Raw genomic sequence first — 20,115 nt, forward strand, 5'->3', positions numbered from 1 at the left:
CAGCGGTTACTACGGGGGATGATACTCAGGCTAACTGGTTACAGGATTAAAAAAAAAAAATGTTGCATAAACTGATAAAACATGCACTTTTACCTTTCTTCTAGTTCTCATTTTGATATATCAACATATGAACACGATACGTTATGCCTTTTAAGTTTATGATCACAACTCTTTAGTCACCACACTCCACAGATTTCCGAGATGCAGGTGTACATCCATACAGAGGCACCTCCAGTAGCCCCTACAGGGTTGGACAAGTTTTCTAAAATTCACTTGTCCTATCGGGCAAGCACATAAAAAATTTACTTGCCCGAACCAATTTTTCACTTGCCCAAAATTCAAATGTCACTGTTACAACTAATACAAGTATATTCATTTTCACTTCCAGCAATGGAATTCTCTGTTGACCATTGCTTGACAGTAAAATTTATCAAAATTGCACTCAATCAATGGAAAAATCTTACTTGCCCGATCGGGCAAGTGGTGTAGGTCATGCACTTGCCCGAACAGCACTTTCACTTGTCCGGGACAATAGGGCTAGTGGACTTGTCCAACCCTGCCCTATACTAAGTGGAAAATGATTATGGACTTACTGTGCAACAGTACAGTGGTACCTGGGGGCTTAATTCCAGAAGAAAGAATGTACAACACCTTAATGGCTTTCTGGTGTTGTTTCAAGGATTTTCCCAGGAAGGTAGGATCAGGGTAAGCTGTATTCAATTATTGGAAGAAATTCCAGAAAAAAACAAGAAAGTACCCCATTGTCCAAAGTTCTTCAGACCCATTATCACTCCCTAAATCACATTCATCTTTTTATGTAAGTTAACATTTTTTTGTCAAAGGCTTTTCAACGAGGCTTTGGCAAAACAGACCGTCAACAAGATAGGATACATATGATAACCCATCTCGAAGGATCAGAACCTTTCCTATTACACAAGTACTGAAATTTGTACCAACCATCCAAGAGACCATGACTGTTTTTAGTAAGATTAGTAAGAATGTCCTAAATTTGCCATGGCTAACCTGAAATGGTCCTCACCTTAAAACTGTTCAGCTCCTCTTGTGAAAAACCCTGGCTGTGTATGATCTTCATCTGTTTTACTAAGGTGCTCTTCCCACTCTCTCCTGCACCTGGGAAAAGGGAAAAAAATACCAAGAAGGATTATAAATGACTTCTTCTAAGCTCGTAAGCCGTCTTGTTGCATTCTTTTTGAATAGACAAGCCATTTGCAAACAAACATACAAGAGAACCATGTGCAGATACACATTCTTGGTCTTCTTCAGGATTGAACTGGAAAAGAACAGTAAATCATTGTAACGACTGTACTTCAATTTGATATTCTAGACCAATGAATGGCCATATACAAACCAGTCTTACCTTGTCACGAGAGGTATTGTGGATGGCATAAATCAATGATAATCTATAATTCTGTTCCAAGGACAAGGTTTAAACGTCATTTTTTTGCCTCGTGTAAACCGTCCCTTAGATATTCCGCACTCAAGCATGTAAACTGATTGAAATTTTTAAAAACCAGTGGATGAAGTGTTTTTGTCCACATTGGCTCATGGGAATAAGTGTGCTTTGTTCTGGTTTGGAGAAATGCCAAAGTTAAAACCACTACAATTATCAAGGGGCTTATACTCCAGGGTAGGTCCATACATGTGTCATAATGTCGGGTTTTTGCCTTTTCTTCCAGTTGACTCCACAACAATCGAGTCATGAATTATTAAATGATCCCGGCACCCTTGTTTTTCTACATACTAACGGACCGGTCGAGGTCAATTCGGTCAGAGATGCCGGCATGTACCAAACAGTTCCGCTTGAGAATCTCCGTGCTTTGTCCCGTATTTACAGAGTGTGTAATGGTGTTGTATGTACACAAGATGCAGCGACTGCCTGCCCGTGTTTACACCATGGTCTCAGACCACCATTATGTAAAACCATGCCATAGACGGACACTAAGTCTGCGCTAAAACCTGCGCTGACGTTAACTCAATCAGATCAAAGGTGCGGAGAATTCTTCAAGTGCCTAAAGAAGAGCAAGCTTGACCAGTTTGTTTTTTCTACCAGTGTTGGGAAGAAGGTAGCCTGCATGCCAGACTGTTTCCAGGACCTATATACAGCCCAACTCCTCAAGGCTCTTAAGGGCCAACATGCCCAAAAGGAAATTCTAAAGCAAGTCCCAGAGTTAGACCCTGTACGCGATATATATTACTAGTACTGTATTGAGATCGGGCTAGGGTCTGGTATTCAGGCTAGGAAGATGCAAGGGGGCTGAAAAAGGACCCCCTTGGAAGATGGTAGTGCTATAGGCTTGGAGTTTATAATGACAAAGGCTATTTCATTTGCCAATATTTGCCAATTGCAGTTGATGAATGGTCTCTTGACAAAGATTTGTAACAACACCCACTCTTTTGAATTTCTATGGCTGAAACACAACAAGAGATTAAAACATGTGATGCTATAATGACAAATACACAAAGAAAGTGAGCAAGTTATCTTATCAAAGATCTGGCTTCCTTTAGTATTGTATCCTGTATTGTATACATAGACAGAGACAGGAGGAGGTCCACCTTTTTCTGCTACCAAGTACTGCAGTTATTAAATCTAGTAGTAGTAAATTAGTTATATGAATTAAGATGGAAGTAGCACCAAATCATACTAATAACTGTAATTACAGCCAATTTCGAACATACCAACAGGCACCAGCAATGACTGGAACAGTAGGACAGGATTATTCTCTAAGCTGAGGTTGGTTCGCGGAGAAAAGCCGGAGATAGTGGTGGTGGTCGGGATTTTGACTGGCTCGCTTACCTCATAAAATCTCCATGACCCAACCTCTACTTGGAGAATAGGACAGGAATTTTGACATACCATATATAATTTTATATGTACATTACAGACAAGTACTGTAGATTCATTTACTTTCGTCGTGGTTTATTGCACCATTGGTGAGGAAAGGAGCTTTTTGCAGTGTTTTCTTTTAAATTTGCGGTTAAATCAACTCTACAGACTACAGTACAGTAGTCATACAAAAAATTCATACTATTAAATATTTGCTTTGGACATGACTTTGCGGTGGGGAGATCTCTGGTAAAAATAAACCCACTGTGAAGTGTGATTGATTGAGTGTAAAAGCTAAAACCTCTGCTTGCTAAAAGTCTTATCTAAATCTAATTTGTGTATTTACCATCACACACCCAAATGACAAGACACAGTAAGATACTGGGTGTTTACATCTTATTCCATCTACAACAGGTATACCCACCAAGTAGCAGGATCTTGATAACAGAGCTGTCTTCCTTGGCCATGTACTGAAGTTGTCTGTCGATCTCATCGCTTCTTATCCGAGCTTTCCTCTCTTCCGAGTCCAGACTCAAACAGGCACCCATTTTTGTTTCTCAAAGTTCTCTCGACTTTGGGATGTTTTCCGTACGCTTCAGAGCTTGATGAGTGGATTTAATAGTATCTAATCTTTTACAAAAATCCTTTCAATGTGATAGATATTTGTCTGTAGCTCACATGTTGCGGCTAGCTGCCCCTTCCAGTAGCGATTTTTGACATCTTGAGATTCCGCTAGCTACTACGGCCAACCACTTCAAGTCTTGGCAACCAGGATTTGTGAGTCTTCCCGTTGCATAATAACATTTTCTCTGTACTTCCCTGTATCCTTAACAGCACGGGGTGGTCAGGAGTATATTCTGGACGAACTGCTCCGTACACGATCGCCACAAACACTCCACAGTAGCCACGAGCACAGCCACGGTCCAAGTTTGAAGTTTGAAAAATGGCGGACGGTTCCGTCAGCAGTGTCGTCTGACAAACCACACCTGGCCGCCGTTTTCTCCGCAGAAACTCCACTGGAAACGAAACCCTCGTAGACAGAACAAGATATATCCTCGGTGGTTCCTTCTGAGGTTGAAAGACGTATGCAGAGGTGCTTGGAGCGTCAGAAAAAGTCGTTAATTCACATCCTTGTCGAAGTACACTACTCAAACGCTTTTACAGCTGGGGTTATGTTTGAGGTCACACCAGAACGAGGCTGTGGGAGACCGCGAGGAAGTAGTAGAGTAGGAGCTGTCACTATCGTTTTACTTGGAGGGTCACTTTGGACTTATGACTCTACCGATACCTTCTATTAATCTCCTTGGTCTATCGTTCGGATAATACATGTAATCAATATCTTTTCGAACTTTCTAGGTGCTAGGAGTGTACAAGGTCCTACAATACTCTTTGCAAATTGAAATAAATCAACCATTGTCTTTCTAAAGGAGGTTAAAATAGGACCTCCTTGGTCTATGTTAATATTATCTACAGTAATTAGAAAAAGTACACATGAAAACATCAAAATTAAACTTGTTTTGTGTTGTGTTTATTGATTCAAAAATATTGTTGATGACATTGCACTCCAAAGCATGTCCTTGCAATGTCAAACCAAATGTTAATCAATTAAAACATGTTAAATATATTATCAAACTCAATGTGTAATCAAATCAAAACATTTGTTAAAACTTCTACCTCTAAATTACAACGATCATACTACTTTGAGTGATCAATAAATTACTTAACATTCTCTTTTGCATTTGCAGTATGAAAGTCGAAATCAACATAACTGCATTATACTGATAAAACACTGTCTGAAAATTTGTTAAAAATTTGCCTTAATTGGTCTTGAAAGTGATGGTCAACATCCACGTATTCCACATTTTCTCATATAATCACAATCTAGGGTTAAAAATGAGAGGTAGACTTGCTACATCTATCGTTTTCTCTGAAAACACATCTACAGCCTCGTGGACCAGTATTTGATCCTACTGCTCTGATATTTCTTGTCTCTTCTGCTCCAGTATGTCCCTCCATCTGCTGTGAGGTAGCCATCCGTCCAGCCTGATCTGACCGTCCTGTAGTACCACATCTCTGTTGTGGTAGGAGGTGAACAGGACATGCTGCCACTTTGGAGGATTCATGCCTCCTGGAGTGAACACACAAAAAAGAGATAGCTATGCATAAACCAGAAACAAATTTTACAATATTAAGCAGTGCTCCATTACTTTGTCTTTCATCAGGAATACATCTATCTAGCAATATATGGAGTACAGCCTGGGTGCCATCTTCTCCTTCTTCCTTACAGCACCCTCAATAATTCAAGATGACTATCAGGGCACTTTCAGGATTACTCTGCTGCCAGTGCAGACTGTCTCAGAACATCCTGCTATCTGCTATCTAATTACTACTTGGGCTCCTTACACTTGTTGTCCTAATGATTTTTTTCAGGGAAGCAAGAGTAAGGAGCCCTGGTAATACTAGTAATCAGATAGAGTACTAGTACTAATTTATCATTTTCTAGTAAACTAAAATGTTGCCACTCAAATGATTGAGAAGACCTAACACACAATACATTGTTTACCTGTAATGTTGGGTTTATCATCAATGAGGAGATCTCCGTTGATAACAGTTTTGTCCCTGGTTAGAATCATTCTCTCCATCCACTCCTTACCCAGGTGCTTGTCCAGCCACTGATACTGCAAAAAAAATTGAATTTGAATGATCAAATCTGCTCTGTAATACAGTCTACAGTTCAAAAGTTGAAATTTGAAACTGTTTTCATGCAAAATTAAGTTTTATAGAATATCACTCTCAGTGGTCTTTAATCTGAGAACAATCTAGCATGATAAACACAAACTACATTTGAGCCCAGTTATGCAATTTATGATTGTATGTGAGGTACAATGTAAAGTTGGGATACTGAACAATAATTAAATCAATACTACCTTCTCTACAACACAATGTGTATACTTCTTGATGGGGCTTGTGCAAATATACACATCAACTCTGAAAAAATAACAAAAGGTGTAATACACCAAACATGTATCAGTCAATAGTAACACATGTCTCAAACACAACATCAACACAAAAAGAACAACAAAAGTAAAGAAAACATCACTACAAAACTGTGAAATGCTCTAGGCTTCAACACTGTTCTGTATTGTTAGCCTAGTATCCAGCTGTGTTCAGCTTCCATCCCAATTCCTAACTGTTCTGTGTGTTGGCAAAGGACAGATAGCAATTAAACCTGGTACCAGTATGTGCATGATGTGCTAACAATCTTCATATTTTTTTGGCCCCAATCCTAATAAGGATAGATCCTTTCCAGCTGACCTTCCTGATTACTGCTGGTTTATAGTTAGAAATAAAAAAAAATCATAGAAACCAAACCCTAGAACTTAGTAGATGTTGTTGAAACCGAAACCATTTGACCTAGGCAGGCGGGAAATACTGAACCATCGTTTTGGGAGCTCCCCAGTAGCTTCTTGGTCCTAGCACCAAGAAGGTATTGGGGAGCTCACTAAAAGATGGTTACCAGAAATCCTGACAACATCTGAACATGACTGGACATCACGCCACTGTTTTGCATGTATTCAACGGAAGATAAAACTAATCACCCCTCCATTTCTGCCATCTCTCTGGCAGCTTCTATTGCTCCGTCTATGGGCTGGAGGTCGAGGAAGAAACCTTTTTCTTCGTAGATGCCGAATGCTTTGGTCTGGTGGGAGGGGTTGTAGGTGGAAACAATAAAACAATCTACATTGCACAACATTGTTTACACTACATTTTCCAATGATTTAGAAAGTAAACAACAGTCTAATGAAGAAGTTTTTGATACACAATGAATCATGGCAAGATAAACATTTTACAATACATGTGCATTTAATTTTCATGTGTATCAGTTTTTGATATCCATTCATTGTCAAGCAACAATATAGATAAATTTACTATCAGTCTAAATTCATAATAATAATGTAACGGATATAATACACATATACGTTAGATATATCACCTAGTGACCTACATAACAATTCAGATATATATTTGGCTGATGCCAAAACGGTAGAATCTGATAGGCGATATAAGTGTGCATTATCAGTTTCCAAAATGATATAGTAGAACTGCCTTTTGCGACATCTGTGCTTATGGGTGGGACCAAAAGTAGAGCCATCTCCATACAGAGCCCATGGTATTGTCCTGATTTACATGTAAGGTGTCAGCATTGCCTTTTGGGATGTACAGTAACATCAACTGGATGTAAACAAACGATTCTAGGCATGCTTTCAGTAAACTATTTTTAGATCTTGCAATAACAAAAAACTTGATTTCAACAACAACAACAAAGATCATGTACAATATGAAGCGAATTATGAAAAAAAAAAAAAAACTAGTAAAAGCTCACCCCAATATCTTGTCCAAGGGCGTAGTACTGTTTTGTAACGTAAAAGCCAGATCGTTCATCTAGGGGTACAAACGGGTCGTGCGGGTATTTTTCGCGAAACCTCTTGAGAAACTGTCCCTCGAAGTCCGCCAGGACACCGTCCATGTCCAACAGCACCCGCAGATTCCGGGAAGAGTTTCTTGGAGCCATCTTGCCGGAGAAAGAAGTTCGTCTTTGGACGGTCGTTTCTCGGAGAAGCCGTCGCTGTTGAGGGTTGAAAAGTTCGTTGTAGAGTTTGAAGTGCTTTACTAATTTTCTACAGGCTGTTTGGTGTATATTTTGCATCCCAGAGGAAAGTAAAGACGTCCTGACCGCTGTATCACCGGTCTGCAAACCACCGGCTCGCGGCTTCCGGGTGACCTTTGGTGCGTAGGGGTCATATGGCAAAGGTCAGCAAGGTGGATATTTTGTCCCAAAATATCTACCCAACAGGGTTTATTCTGGCATAAATAATATTCTTATGGGTATCTATAAAATATATATTTTGGCGTGTGCCCTTTGAAGTATATAATGTTACTTTTTTATCTATTTTTTTTCACTTGTCAACTTTGGAATATTCTAATACCACTAGCAGGGCAAGGAAATCCATGATTATTATATTTACCTTTTTGATTCGTGTAAATTGATTTCCAAAATTGAAGCATTTATCATACAAAAAGTTGATCATTATTAGGTAGTATGATAGTAATTATTCATAAGATATGAAGAGTATTTGTTATAAAGGAGACTTTTACGTAAAATCCCCTAGTTTACAGTGGTATCACCCAACCAACATGGCCTCCCCACTCGAGCAATTTGTCAACCAAGTTCGTGCTCTTTCTAGCTCTGGTACGTCGTTATTTAGCTTTACCTATCTATCATATGATATCTACAGGTGGGAAGAAATGGTATAGACTTTTACTATATGATTTCAGCAAGAGTACAACCCGTCTAAAGCATTGTTGATCGCGTACAAAAATACGGAATCTTGGGCTCACTTCTTTGGCTATGCAACCTGTATAGAAATAATTTGTGTTCTGGTGTTCTGAATCTATTATAAGACCATCATCCATAAAGTAGTTAACCCTTATCTGTAGATGAAAGCAATAACATTGTAACTGTTTTTACTTAATTTTAGTATCCTATACACAACTGTCACTTGACTTTACAGTAAATAGAGATGTCAAGTTATGTACCAGTCAAGCCTCCATCATGTTATTTTGCTGACCAGGTAACCTCCGTGAGCTGTGTGACCTGATTAACAAGAGTGGAGACATCCTGCAGAAGAATGCTCCTAACCTGGACACAGCCCTGGGGGCACTGGACATACAGGAACACTCACTGGGTGTACTCGCCATTCTGTAAGTCAATCATACTATTCATAGCCATGTTTCTTCTGAGGTGTGAGACCTCTTCTCATGCCTAAAGATGTAAGATCCTCCAAGACTTGCAGGTTGGTATGATGACCTAGCTTGGGTGCAAGACTATTTCCGAGGGTTACAAGGGCCAGTTCTAGGACCACAATGGCCCCAAGGAAATTGTACAACAGGATAGAATGGAATGGAATAGAATAGAATAGAATAGAATAGAATAGTCTATAGAATAGAATAGAATAGAATAGAATAGAATGAAGTATAATCCAATGGATTGAAATAAGATAGAATAGAGTGGAATGGAATATAATAGAACAGAATGGAACAGAATAGAATAGGGTAGAAAAGTATAGAATAGAGTAGAATAGAATAGAATAGAATAGAATAGAATAGAGCAGAAAATGACACACTATGCTCTCCCTATGTTTCAGGTGTGTGAAGTTCACCATCTCTCCCCTGCCAGACTTTGAGGGGCTGTTCTCGCAAGTGGAGCTGTTCATTGCAGCCTGTAACGGGGAGCAGATCAGATTTGCCACCGACAGCTGTAAGGAGAACAAAACTATAGTTTACATGTACAGACATGTACGTTTGTAGTCTTGTACACCATGGCAGATGTATAGCAGTCCAAGAAGTTACAGCAATATAAAATGCATTTGGTGAAAAATGGCAAAGGACTGTCATCTTATGTGTGGTACATCCGTACCATGATGTATGCTTTTGTACTGTAATGTTTTCCACAGTATACATGTACATAAAACATTTCCTGCCTATAAATGCTACTACATGTAGGTGTACCAAAGGAAATAGGACATTACCTTCTAACAAAGAGTAGGTCATGATCAAGAATAATCCTAGCTCCTGTTACCACTAGTGAGACTTTCCCTCCCTTTGTTTTCTCTAGTTGCGAACCTGTGTCATCAGTTCAGCCATGCTCTTGTGGAGAGGAAGATGTCCATCCGAGGCATTAACCCCCTCTGTCATGCCATCCAGAAAGTGCAGCTCCACCCAGCACAGCTCACTTCTGTACACGGAGACCTCTGCCAGGTTGGCTTGGCACATCATGGATTTATCTAGCTTGTTTGAATGGTGCTAAAACAGTAAAAGGATAATGTGCTCAATGTAGATGTTGACATTTTTACAGCGGTTAAATGTTCATGTTTTTACAGTGTCCTCTTCACCACAAACTTAAAACTATGACAAAAATGCTTGGTCAGTCTTTTTCCACAGGCCCCCATTGTTTTGACCACGAACTGAAACCACTGCTAACACTTTATTTTTGCATGTTTTATGCTGTTCTATACTTATATGTTCTGAGTTGCTTACGGAGTCAACATACTTTCTTTTGATCCATGCAGCTGTGTCTCCTGTCTAAGTGTATGAAGCCGGCCCTGCCATTCTTAGATACAGACATCACTGACATAAGTAAAGAGGTAGGTGTGGTCAACTGGTAAATTTAACTCATTAAAAAGTATAAATTCATTTAAAATTCTCTCTTTTATCAATTTCTGTTCTGGAAACTCTATATGTACCCCCGGTAAGTCTTTTAGACAATCAAAGTAGTACTAGTTGTAGATTTTGCAAAATGTCATTCTGTAATATCTTTCCAGTGTTGAAGTTTCTAATGTGATATCTTTACTTCTATCTGAAGTCTGGTGCTTTTGACACCAAACACTTCCTGAGCTACTACTACTATGGAGGAATGATCTACACGGCACTCAAGAACTATGACAGGGCACTGTACTTCTTTGAAGTGGTAAGTTGTATTGAATATATATTTTATTCATTATGATATTCATGCTACACGTCTTATTTGTACTTTTTTGTTTATATGTTTCTGAGATTAGCAATTATGTAACTTTGCACAATGTAAATGAGCCTGATAATTTGGCTTTCGAGCCGCAAGTTGGCTGTGAAGCAAATAAACCATTCTCTCTCTCTCTCTCTTTCTCTCATATGCTTCAGGTATAAGAAATCTTGTGTGTCTGGAGCATGTTTTCTTCCTAAAAATATTAATAAGCATATCTAGGGGTGAGACCTGTTTTTAATTTGGAACTGGAGGTTGAGAGTTTGAATCCGAACCATTGTACTAGTTGTATACCACTGGAAGAGGGTGCAGTTAATGCTGAAGTCCTGTATTTTATAATATTAGTAGAGACATGTATTGACTTGAGCGCATGAAATAATCTTTCCTGTTTATCCTTTAGGGTAAGGGTTCATCTTGCTTTGAGTGGATCTAGCTTATCAGTTTGCATTACAACTTATGCCTGTGTCACTTAATTCGTTTGTGATTTTGTTGTTTTTTCTCCACCAGGCCGTGACCACCCCTGCCATGGCTGTCAGCCACATCATGTTGGAGTCTTACAAGAAATATGTCCTAGTTTCCCTCATCCTGCATGGCAAGGTGGGCTGGCATGTTTTTTTTTTCTTTAATGTTGTCGCGGAAGCACGGACTCTGCTCTACTCTCACGTTATACTAATAATAATTAATGAAAATTGGTCAATGATTGTTGTTCCTGATCATGATGCCTCTAGGAAAGAAAACGACCATGAAAGATGGCCAAAACAATGCTGAAAGTATTTTTTTGTACTTCAAGACTATACTCTGCATATGGGCCACCAGGCCATTTTAGCCATATTGTGGAGGTCCCTTAGACTCAAGCAGTAACCGTTCTGTCTATACTGACCGCTTTTCATGAGACCATTTTCCTCACCATCTTTATCAATTGTGTGTACCTGTAATAGTTAAACTATGATCCAAGTTCACGTGACACCTAAGAATATCTGTTTTCTTCCACAGGTGTTGCAGTTGCCCAAGTACACGTCACAGGTGGTCACCAGGTTCATCAAGGTGAGGAGACAAACTTAAAGTTTTCATTGCAGTTTATATTGCATTACATGTACCTCATGTATCTTGCCTTCTTCCTCTATACTCCGTTGTGCAAAACCCCGGTTTTTCAAAGTTTATAAAGGCATAGAAAGAGTAGGGACTGTAAATACTAGTAATTGCTGTATTCTCATATTTTGCAGTCCGGTGATGTCACTCTCACACAGTCTCATAGCTAGTAGCCATAGGTACGGTCTGTCCACAAAAGTTCTCCACCTCTAGCAGTGATATACATGTAATGAAAAAACATAGACATAGAATCCTGTTTTTAGCAAGTGCTGTACATTTGGAAGTTTAAGAACATGTGTTTTCTGTTTCCAGCCTCTAAGCCAAGCCTACCACGATCTGGTGACTGCCTACAACACCAACAACCCACAGGAGCTGCGCTCTATGGTAGACAAGCACAGGGATGTCTTCCAAAGGGTAGGAATAAGTTCTATATTATCTTTAAATGAAGACTCATCTGTGTTGGTAGAATCCATTGTTGTACAATCTTAGCTTTATTCTTATTATATATACACAAACAAAACAATCACCACAAGTTTTCAGTTGATCTTGCTGATCAGATATCTGATTCACTGCACTGATTTTTGGAAACCAGGAGTTAATCAAAGTGGTAGATTCTGTCTTCCTGCCACCTTTGATTCACTCCTGATGACATCACACTTCTGGATGAAGTTAGGCAAGATCTACAGAAAACCCATGGTGCTTCCTTTGTGTTAGAACAAAGCTCAACTTAAGTAACAATAAGTTAATCTCATTACTCGTATACTAGTAAATTTTACCACATGAAAAGAAAGTATACTTCCCCATATTGCATTAACTGTGAGTTTAATGGAATGTCTCTGTTTGTAAAGACAGGAATTTATTTGTGGAAAGAAAATAAAGATATCACCTTTAAGTTGCAAAAAACAAATTGTTTGTGATTCAGCGTAGTATAGATCGTAAAGTTGCGTGGCGCAGCCGCGTCATTTGTGCCTCGTGACCGAGAGGTTGCGGGTTCGAATCCGACTGCGTGTCACCGATCTTGTGCCCTTGGGAAAGGCACTTTACACGGCTTTCCTCACTATACTCAGGTGAAAATAAGTAGCTGGTGCAATGGCCTAGTGGAGTGTTCGCCTTGCATTTGGAAGGTCGTGAGTTCGATCCTGGCCGAGTCATATCAAAGACTTTAAAAATGGTACATGCTGCTTTCTCTGCTTAGCACTCAGCATTTGGGAAAGAGTATGGAAGTTGAACACACACCACTACCAGTGGACTAGCCCCCTGCTGTAGTGCTTGCGTTGTGTGTGGCCCAGGGCTAATGAAACAGAGATGGGCACCGCCCTATGCGCCATCTTGGCACGGGAAGGGTTTAACTTAACTTAACTTAGTATAGATTCTACAATGCTAGACAAGTACTAGTATATGGCTGTATGAATGAACATAACAAGAGCTCCACTTTTTTTATCACAGGAGAACACATACGGCCTGGTCAAGCAATGCCTGGCCTCTATTTACAAGAAAAATATCCAGAGACTGACTAAGGTGAGCAAACAGTTGAAAACAATGTGAAGACATGTGGTGATACAGTAACTGTCATATGTTTCATGTTCTAGATTCAAGACATCTGTCCCATATAGGTAAAATGTTACCATCTAAGTGCATACTAGTAACAATGCTTTGAAGGGAGCATAGTCATATTACTTGTATGTCTTACTGTTGATAAATGTTTGTATAATTATTTGTTACCAGCAGGTAAAGATACACTTATGATAAACAACTTTTTTCTTGTTGCAGACATTTCTGACCCTGTCACTGGCAGACATGGCTAACAGAGTTCAGTTGTCTGGACCCAAGGAAGCTGAGAAATATGTTTTAGAGATGGTAAGGAAGAATGCAAATTTTCTTACTATTGATGTGTTTTATTACACAAGTACAAAGTCTATAGAACATGCGCTTGTGTAAGAAAGTGTCTTCTCTGCAATGATGTGTTTTTCTACTACTTCCTTTCTTTAGATTGAGGATGGGGAAATCTATGCTACTATTGACCAGAAGGAAGGAATGGTGAACTTCCGAGACAACCCTGAAAAGTATGACAACCCAGCCATGCTGCAGTACCTGGATGAAGAGGTAGATGGCTTAAATTACTTTGCAGTGTGCATACATTTTGTACCATGAAGTGCTTCTATATCTTTTGTGTGATTTTGCAGAAAGGAATTTCCAGTGATGTGGGTCTGGGGCCTCACAATGCTACATGTATATGCTGAATTCAGAAAACACCTTATTACGCTAAAATGAAGGAAGGCAACTAGGCAAAATTTGGTCACCTTGCTAAAATTAAGGATAATAGGACTTTCCCTTCAAATTACAAAAAAATTAAAAAAGGCCACACTTAATGGAAAATAGGCATGCAGGCCCTCTTTGATACGGTCTTTGCAAGATCTGAAGGTTGATGAACTAGTAAAAATTTTCATAAATGGTCAGCATTAATGTATCCCCCAGCCTGTAATAGGTGAATGATTTACCTTCTCACTGGTGTCCTTTCCTGTGGAAATTGACAACAACGGGCTACCCTAACAAAGAGGTTAATACTGAGTATAAAAAGTTTGTGGTTTTCGCTGTGTTTCACAGATGAAAAAGTGCATGGGTCTGGATGAGCAGCTGAGAAAGATGGATCAGGAGATCGCAGTGAACCCACAGTATGTACAAAAGGTAGGTCTGGTGTTTCTTCTGTTTTTCTTGGAAACTGAATAAAAGTGTACATGTTCTTTGAAAAACTAACTTCTTGTTCCAGTGCATATAGATGCAGCTTAAAAAACAGGTGGTCCTTGCCACTGATAGTGTGAAAATAGGGTTGACTGGAATGTCATAGTCAAAATCAAAACCGGAAGTTTCATCACAACAAGCTGCAAGTTTACCCAAAATCTTACCATTTCAAGGTCGCATCAAGACACTATTTCATTATAATCCATCCAACCAGGCCTTCTTGAGTTATTGCTGTCCATCCACAAACATACATACACACTCACATGCTACCAAGAACATAACCTTCTTGGCAAAGGTAATAAGAAAAAGCTGTTACCGGATTTAGTTCCATGATTTTGTTTATGTTACAGAGCATGGGAATTCAAGATGATGACCTGGGAGGAAGCAGCATGGGGAGCAAGATGAGTGGCTACAACTTATGATCCACTCAGCAGCCCCATCTAGCAATACTGTCAAGAACTGCAGACTGTTTCAAAGACTGTTCGACCTCTGTAGGATTGTAGAAGAATGTAATGTTTTAAGCTCAGTGAAGAAATGTTAACTGAGTTTCTTCTTCAAATTTGAATTTGGAAGAACTTAACGTTTTCTTCTTCTACCATGTTGCATGACAATATTTTTGGTCCCATTCTTGTGTACTAAAAGTAGTATTTTTGGATTGTGCGAGAAATTCATTCTTCAAACTCTCCTGTCACCTACTTCAGAATCAGGCTTCTTACTCTAATGAGGTTACATTGTTCAAGGTGTCTGCATGCTGAATGTCTAACTGGTTGCTGTTTTCTGTGAAGGTTTTGTTATACATGAACTTATAAAAGGGGGCTGATTTCATGATTGCTACAAAACTATATCTATTATTTTAAGTTACATGTATAAGGAAGGAACATAGTTCCAAATCATTTGAGAGTTACATGTACACCAGTTGGATCAAAGAGGCCAAACAGAAATGTTACGTCTGTATTACACTGTACCCCAGCTGTTCACTGTGGCAGTCATAGAAAGAGTATTGTAGTGCGAAGTACTTGGAAGAAATGTTATCTTATGAATAAATATGTCCATGTCAAAGAAATGTGTGGAGTTTTGTTATTTTGTACACAAACACAAGATTTTGGTTGTCATTAATTTATTTTTTTCCTCCTATGTACTCTGCTTCAAACTTTAAGAAATCATCCTCGGAGAAGACAGTTGTTTCCTTCGTCTTCCTCTTCTTCTTTGGTTGGTTCTTAGCTAGTCTGCCCCGCTGATGTTCTAGTATCTGAAACAACAAAAAGAACAATTAATGATATGGAAAATGAACACATTACCAACATGCATGTCAAGAGAAGTACTAGTATGTCAATTTTAGCAAAACACTTTTACAAATGCAAGAGACTCAAATGAAATACAGATTCTCTTCTGAGGAAGGTAAAAATGATTAGACCATGCAATCACTCTATGCTTAAAATGGTCTGATTACCTTTTCTTCCAGGTGTCTGTCCACTTTTGTTTTGAAACTTCTGATATATCTTAGGTTGTCTTTCGTGTGGTCTTCCTTCTGCTGTCTTTTATATTGCTCTGCAATGCAATAAGAGAGAGAAAGGTTACCATTTGCAGTCAAAAGATGCAGTCAGTCTTACTGTCAAAAGATTTAAGTAAAAAAGGTTTCAACTCAACTCAACCCAGCCTTCTAATAGTTACATTTTGTATTCAGAGTATTTATGAAGATGAAATTTCTAAAGAAAATATAGTTGGTTTGAGGTTGTCCACTACTATTTGCCTATAGTACTTAAAGATTGTAAAGCCAACCTATTGCAGAGACGGTGATTTTGTCCTTCACAGTGAGGTCGTCTCTCCGTCGGCCCCTCTGTAGTCTCCTCAGCTGTTTCCTCACTCCTCTCCTGTTGGTGCCTATCAGCTCAGCTGGGTTCTGGGCCTTTCTCTTCCCTTTGGTTCCTTCTGCGCCATCTGGGATTCACAGGCACAACAGAAATGGAGCATAACTGATATACAATATTGAACAGGCTTTCATTTAGCCTGGATACCAGACCCCAGCCCGATCTCAAAAATATCTGTTGTGTGACACGATAGATATTTTTGAGATTGAGTTGGGGTCTGGTATCCAGGCTAGCTTTCATTAAATATCCGAGTGACCACAGCAGCTATATGATATCAAGGAGTATTCATCAATGAAACCTCCTTGACGATATTCTCCAATCACAAAATGTTACATGTATACAGTCGACGTCACCTTAAGGCTTAGGGACTTAATGTACTTTGATGTGTAAAGATATTGTGATTAGCAAGACAAAAAGGACAACTTTCTAGTCACCCATCTCCATAGTCCACTCCTATATAAACATGCTTCATAAATTTCAATTTTCATTTTTATATTTTTTTCTAGTGTCTACTAAAACTGTATTCTTATTTGTTGATAAGTAGCTATTGGCTATAGCTATTTTCTCATAATTAAATACAAGTAGTGCTGATAACAGACTACAAACGAGCCAGAAACCACATGCATTTCCTGATCAATTATCAAACTCCTACATCAACAACATGGAGAAAAAACGTATTTTTCTCCCGTGGGAGGGGGGCACTGCCAACAAGATGCAAATGCAGACCTGTTTTTACACCATACCTTCGATAAGATCGTCCTTAAACAGATCCAAGGCCTTCCTAACGAGCGATGCCGACATCACAAAAGCAGCCTTGGGCTAAAATGCACAGCTTGGCGGCAAACAGGGTCTATAAACAACGTGGAGATCCTTGACACAAAAACTCCAGAGTTCATGTAGAAAACGTGTCAGGTTGGGATGGTACACGGTCTCTGGTTGGCTGTAAGGCTAAGGTGTGGCACTTAAAATTTCTAACGGCAAAGCTGATTGGTTATGCTAATTAATCTGCAGACGGTTCAAAGGTGAGTGACCTGGTGCGACCTTGGCTCCAAATGTTTTTTGCGAAAAGCTTCTTCGTGGTCGTCTTCACGTCCACCTCCTCAGTTTAACGGCACTTTCCCGCCATTTATCCGCTACGTGACGCTTTCTGCGTCTTCCAAGGAGAGAAGTGTGTGTCTAAGGAGGCGTAGCAGCGTCTTTGAAGAGCGAACAGTCCCCGGTTGGATAAAAAGTCACAGGTAAACAGGTTGTTTTTGTCAGTTTTCTTTGGAGGCGTTTCCGATAACTACCAGCACGCCTCGGACAGGAGGGCCGTGGGAGGGGGGCGGCAGTTAGAAGTTTCCTAATGCGTGTAGAGTAAGGATAATCTGAATGTTGTAGTTTTAAGTCTTTGTCTTGTCAATATCGTAAAATAATTATGAATAGTGGATCTAACATAAACAGCCACACTTCTAGAAAGGTGAGAACATACTGGAAAAACTAGTTTGACCTAGGAGGTTGAATAGAGGAGATACGGTACGTTTCTTCTTGACCCGGCCACGAAATTATGTCTCATCTCAAGAAAATTGCTTTTTAGGCGGGATGTCTTTTCAATAATACTTCTCTATGCACTTGACAGGATGTCCCTGTCAATAAGCAATTTTTTGTACTATTGACAGGATGTCCCTGTTAGATTCGTAGATTATATAACGGGGGGGATCCAATGTCCGGTTACTGTTCTAAGTGAATGCGCATGGCTTTTGTCATCGTACATTTTACTGAGAACCCATCAAAAACAAGTCAAGATCTTTTTAACAACCATATAACTGTGATTCAAGCTGTGCAGACATACATTTCATTTAACGGCAGCATTCCGATCTGTAGTTCGACAGCGCGCGAAACTATTGGCAGGTTTTGACTTGCGTTTCAGTGGAACGTTCTAACACAAAAAAGGGGATCCAAACTCCGATAAGTTACAACCAAGCCATCTCTGCATATTTCTAAGCGTCCTATGCATGCAAAATAACACTAAACGTCTGCAATACTATTTTTGTCACAAATACGTGCAATATTTTGAATTACGCTACATATTCAAATACGTTTAGTTACAAGGTTTACCTCTCACGGCGAAACCAACCTGTCGCCAAAAAAGAAAATGGCGGCACATTTGTTTACGTCTGCCTGTGATTGCGCTTTTTCACTTTCGGCTTCTTTATTTCCCGCTTCAACCTCGTTTTTAACAGCAGAAATGGCTACAGGATTTATTAAGTCGGTAGGGATCGATTTTCTTGAATGATCGGTACTCTACTGATGGGTTGACTAACTCCATCGTGTTGAGCATCGCTCGGCTTCCTTCAAAGGTGATTGGCAAAGATGGCGGGGTGACAGGGCCGTGAACATGCGGCATAATTTAGCTCCGATTATCCAACTATAAAAGCAAAGACATGACATAGCTGTGCTTCTTTAGGAAGTCTTATAGATATCCTTCTTATCTGTGGTGGTATCCTTTCACATTTCGTATTTTACGATGAATAATTTAAGAATTTCCCGGGCCATGTTCTCGATAAGTTCGCTCGTCAGCATGCACGGATGGCGTCAAACATGTGTAATTTTTTCAATCGTTATCTGTTGGGGATTGCCAACTTGGACACATACTCTGACTTTTCAGATATTTACAACAAGATTTAGTCCATAACAAGTTGTACTTATCATGTGCTGACACTTATGCATATCTCCGCAAAAATGATTTTAAAACCCTACCGGAGTTTGGACCCCTACCGGACTTTGGACCCCTCCCGTTATATCTATGATTTTATCAGCAATTTTCACTTTTGAAAAATGTGTTTCACTGTTGACAACATGTCCCTGTCAAGAATATTTTTTGCACTATTGACAAGACTTCTGTGTCATTATTGGCAGGATGTTCTTGTCAATAGCCAATTAAGGATTATCATTAGTTATTGTGTTTATACCAGAGAAGGATGACCCAGTCCAGCAGGTGTTCCTTGTATACAGAAGCAGGCTGGAAATTACAGTAAGAACCAGAGAGGAAGTCAAACAATGGAGTCCTGCTGGGGCAAACACAATATGCAGACAGGAAACTACGTATGAATGGAGCAAAGCGGACACATATTTTGATTGTTGTAGCACAGAGCTGGGTTCACTTCCTAAGGGTGACACAATGACATGCGATGACATCATTTAAGGGAAGGACACAAACATTTATGATGTATATAGTAGAAAACCTTTTTATATAGCACCAATAGCTCTGGAGAAATCTTTATTTTTTAAATTTGTGTTCTGTTGCTTGGTGGAGCTAGATGACAGATGTCCTTGACATGGCATAAAAACTGTGTTGTGACCTTAATCAAATCTGTCATAAAAGACAGGTTTAGACAACTTTTATGGGGGATATTCATGATTTCACCTCAAAAAGATGACTGAATTCAGCTTCTACTGGTACGTAATATAGATTGATGAAAGCAGATGTCACCTTAAAAATTTAAAAAAAAGTATTTGTGAAGAGAGAAATGTTGCTGAAGTGACACAGTCACGTTCCTTATCTCAAGCAGCGATGTCGATTTTCCAGCGTTCTGTTGGCAATAACCATAAAGTAGGATTTAGGGAGTAAGTGGTGCTCATATGTTGCTATAATGGATGCACACACTTTCAGAACGCACCGGATCAATATGTTACGTTGGTAACAGCACGTAGCTCACATTAATAACAAGGGTTTTCACCAATCAGCTTGTCTACCGGGAAAATGGAAAATAGATTAGAATTATGTCACGCCAGAGGTGAGTGCAGGAATGTTGAGCTAGAGATTCTAATGCTGAGCAAAACTACATCTTGATGATCTTATCTTATTGGGAAATCTGTACACATCCTATCTCTACAATTTTGAAGTTATCACATCAGTAGGTTTTACTGATTCTCTTTCATTTGATCTTGAGCTGTTCCACTCTACAGAAAAAAAGCAACTTGGATCTAGAAAAAAAAAGGAAATTTACTTTCTC

The 20,115-nt window shown here is 39.3% G+C and overlaps 3 protein-coding genes and 1 long non-coding RNA gene across 4 annotated transcripts in view; 1 reads left to right on the forward strand and 3 right to left on the reverse strand.

Annotated features, from left to right (window-relative positions):
• The window catches only part of LOC118429174 (guanine nucleotide-binding protein G(o) subunit alpha-like), a 19,395-nt gene extending 15,356 nt beyond the window's left edge, over positions 1-4,039 (reverse strand). Inside the window, exons 1-2 of the mRNA XM_035839619.1 lie at positions 3,270-4,039; positions 1,040-1,131 (exon numbers count right to left, since the gene is read on the reverse strand). Of these exons, the coding sequence (XP_035695512.1) occupies positions 1,040-1,131; positions 3,270-3,393 (216 nt within the window). The 5' untranslated portion in view covers positions 3,394-4,039. The remainder of the gene's footprint in view (positions 1-1,039; positions 1,132-3,269) is intronic.
• Positions 4,040-4,646: 607 nt separating this feature from the next.
• Positions 4,647-7,648, reverse strand: LOC118429646 (5'(3')-deoxyribonucleotidase, cytosolic type-like). Its single transcript, XM_035840228.1, has 5 exons — positions 7,230-7,648; positions 6,445-6,545; positions 5,773-5,833; positions 5,409-5,523; positions 4,647-4,973 (listed from the first exon to the last, which is right to left on the reverse strand). The coding sequence occupies exons 1-5, from the start codon at positions 7,551-7,553 to the stop codon at positions 4,813-4,815; spliced, it is 762 nt and encodes a 253-aa protein (XP_035696121.1). The 5' UTR covers positions 7,554-7,648; the 3' UTR covers positions 4,647-4,812.
• Positions 7,649-8,000: 352 nt separating this feature from the next.
• LOC118429554 (COP9 signalosome complex subunit 3-like) lies at positions 8,001-15,311 on the forward strand. Its single transcript, XM_035840079.1, has 14 exons — positions 8,001-8,096; positions 8,479-8,608; positions 9,052-9,164; positions 9,522-9,664; positions 9,976-10,050; positions 10,269-10,373; positions 10,932-11,021; positions 11,418-11,468; positions 11,826-11,927; positions 12,960-13,031; positions 13,284-13,370; positions 13,503-13,616; positions 14,118-14,198; positions 14,603-15,311. The coding sequence occupies exons 1-14, from the start codon at positions 8,042-8,044 to the stop codon at positions 14,672-14,674; spliced, it is 1,290 nt and encodes a 429-aa protein (XP_035695972.1). The 5' UTR covers positions 8,001-8,041; the 3' UTR covers positions 14,675-15,311.
• Positions 15,312-15,352: 41 nt separating this feature from the next.
• On the reverse strand, positions 15,353-15,796 carry LOC118429555. Its single transcript, XR_004832741.1, has 2 exons — positions 15,703-15,796; positions 15,353-15,501 (listed from the first exon to the last, which is right to left on the reverse strand). It is a non-coding gene; the product is annotated as an uncharacterized LOC118429555 (long non-coding RNA).
• Between the last annotated feature and the right edge of the window lie 4,319 nt (positions 15,797-20,115).

The sequence above is a fragment of the Branchiostoma floridae genome, chromosome 13, assembly GCF_000003815.2.
Source record: "Branchiostoma floridae strain S238N-H82 chromosome 13, Bfl_VNyyK, whole genome shotgun sequence".
Lineage (NCBI taxonomy): Eukaryota > Metazoa > Chordata > Leptocardii > Amphioxiformes > Branchiostomatidae > Branchiostoma > Branchiostoma floridae.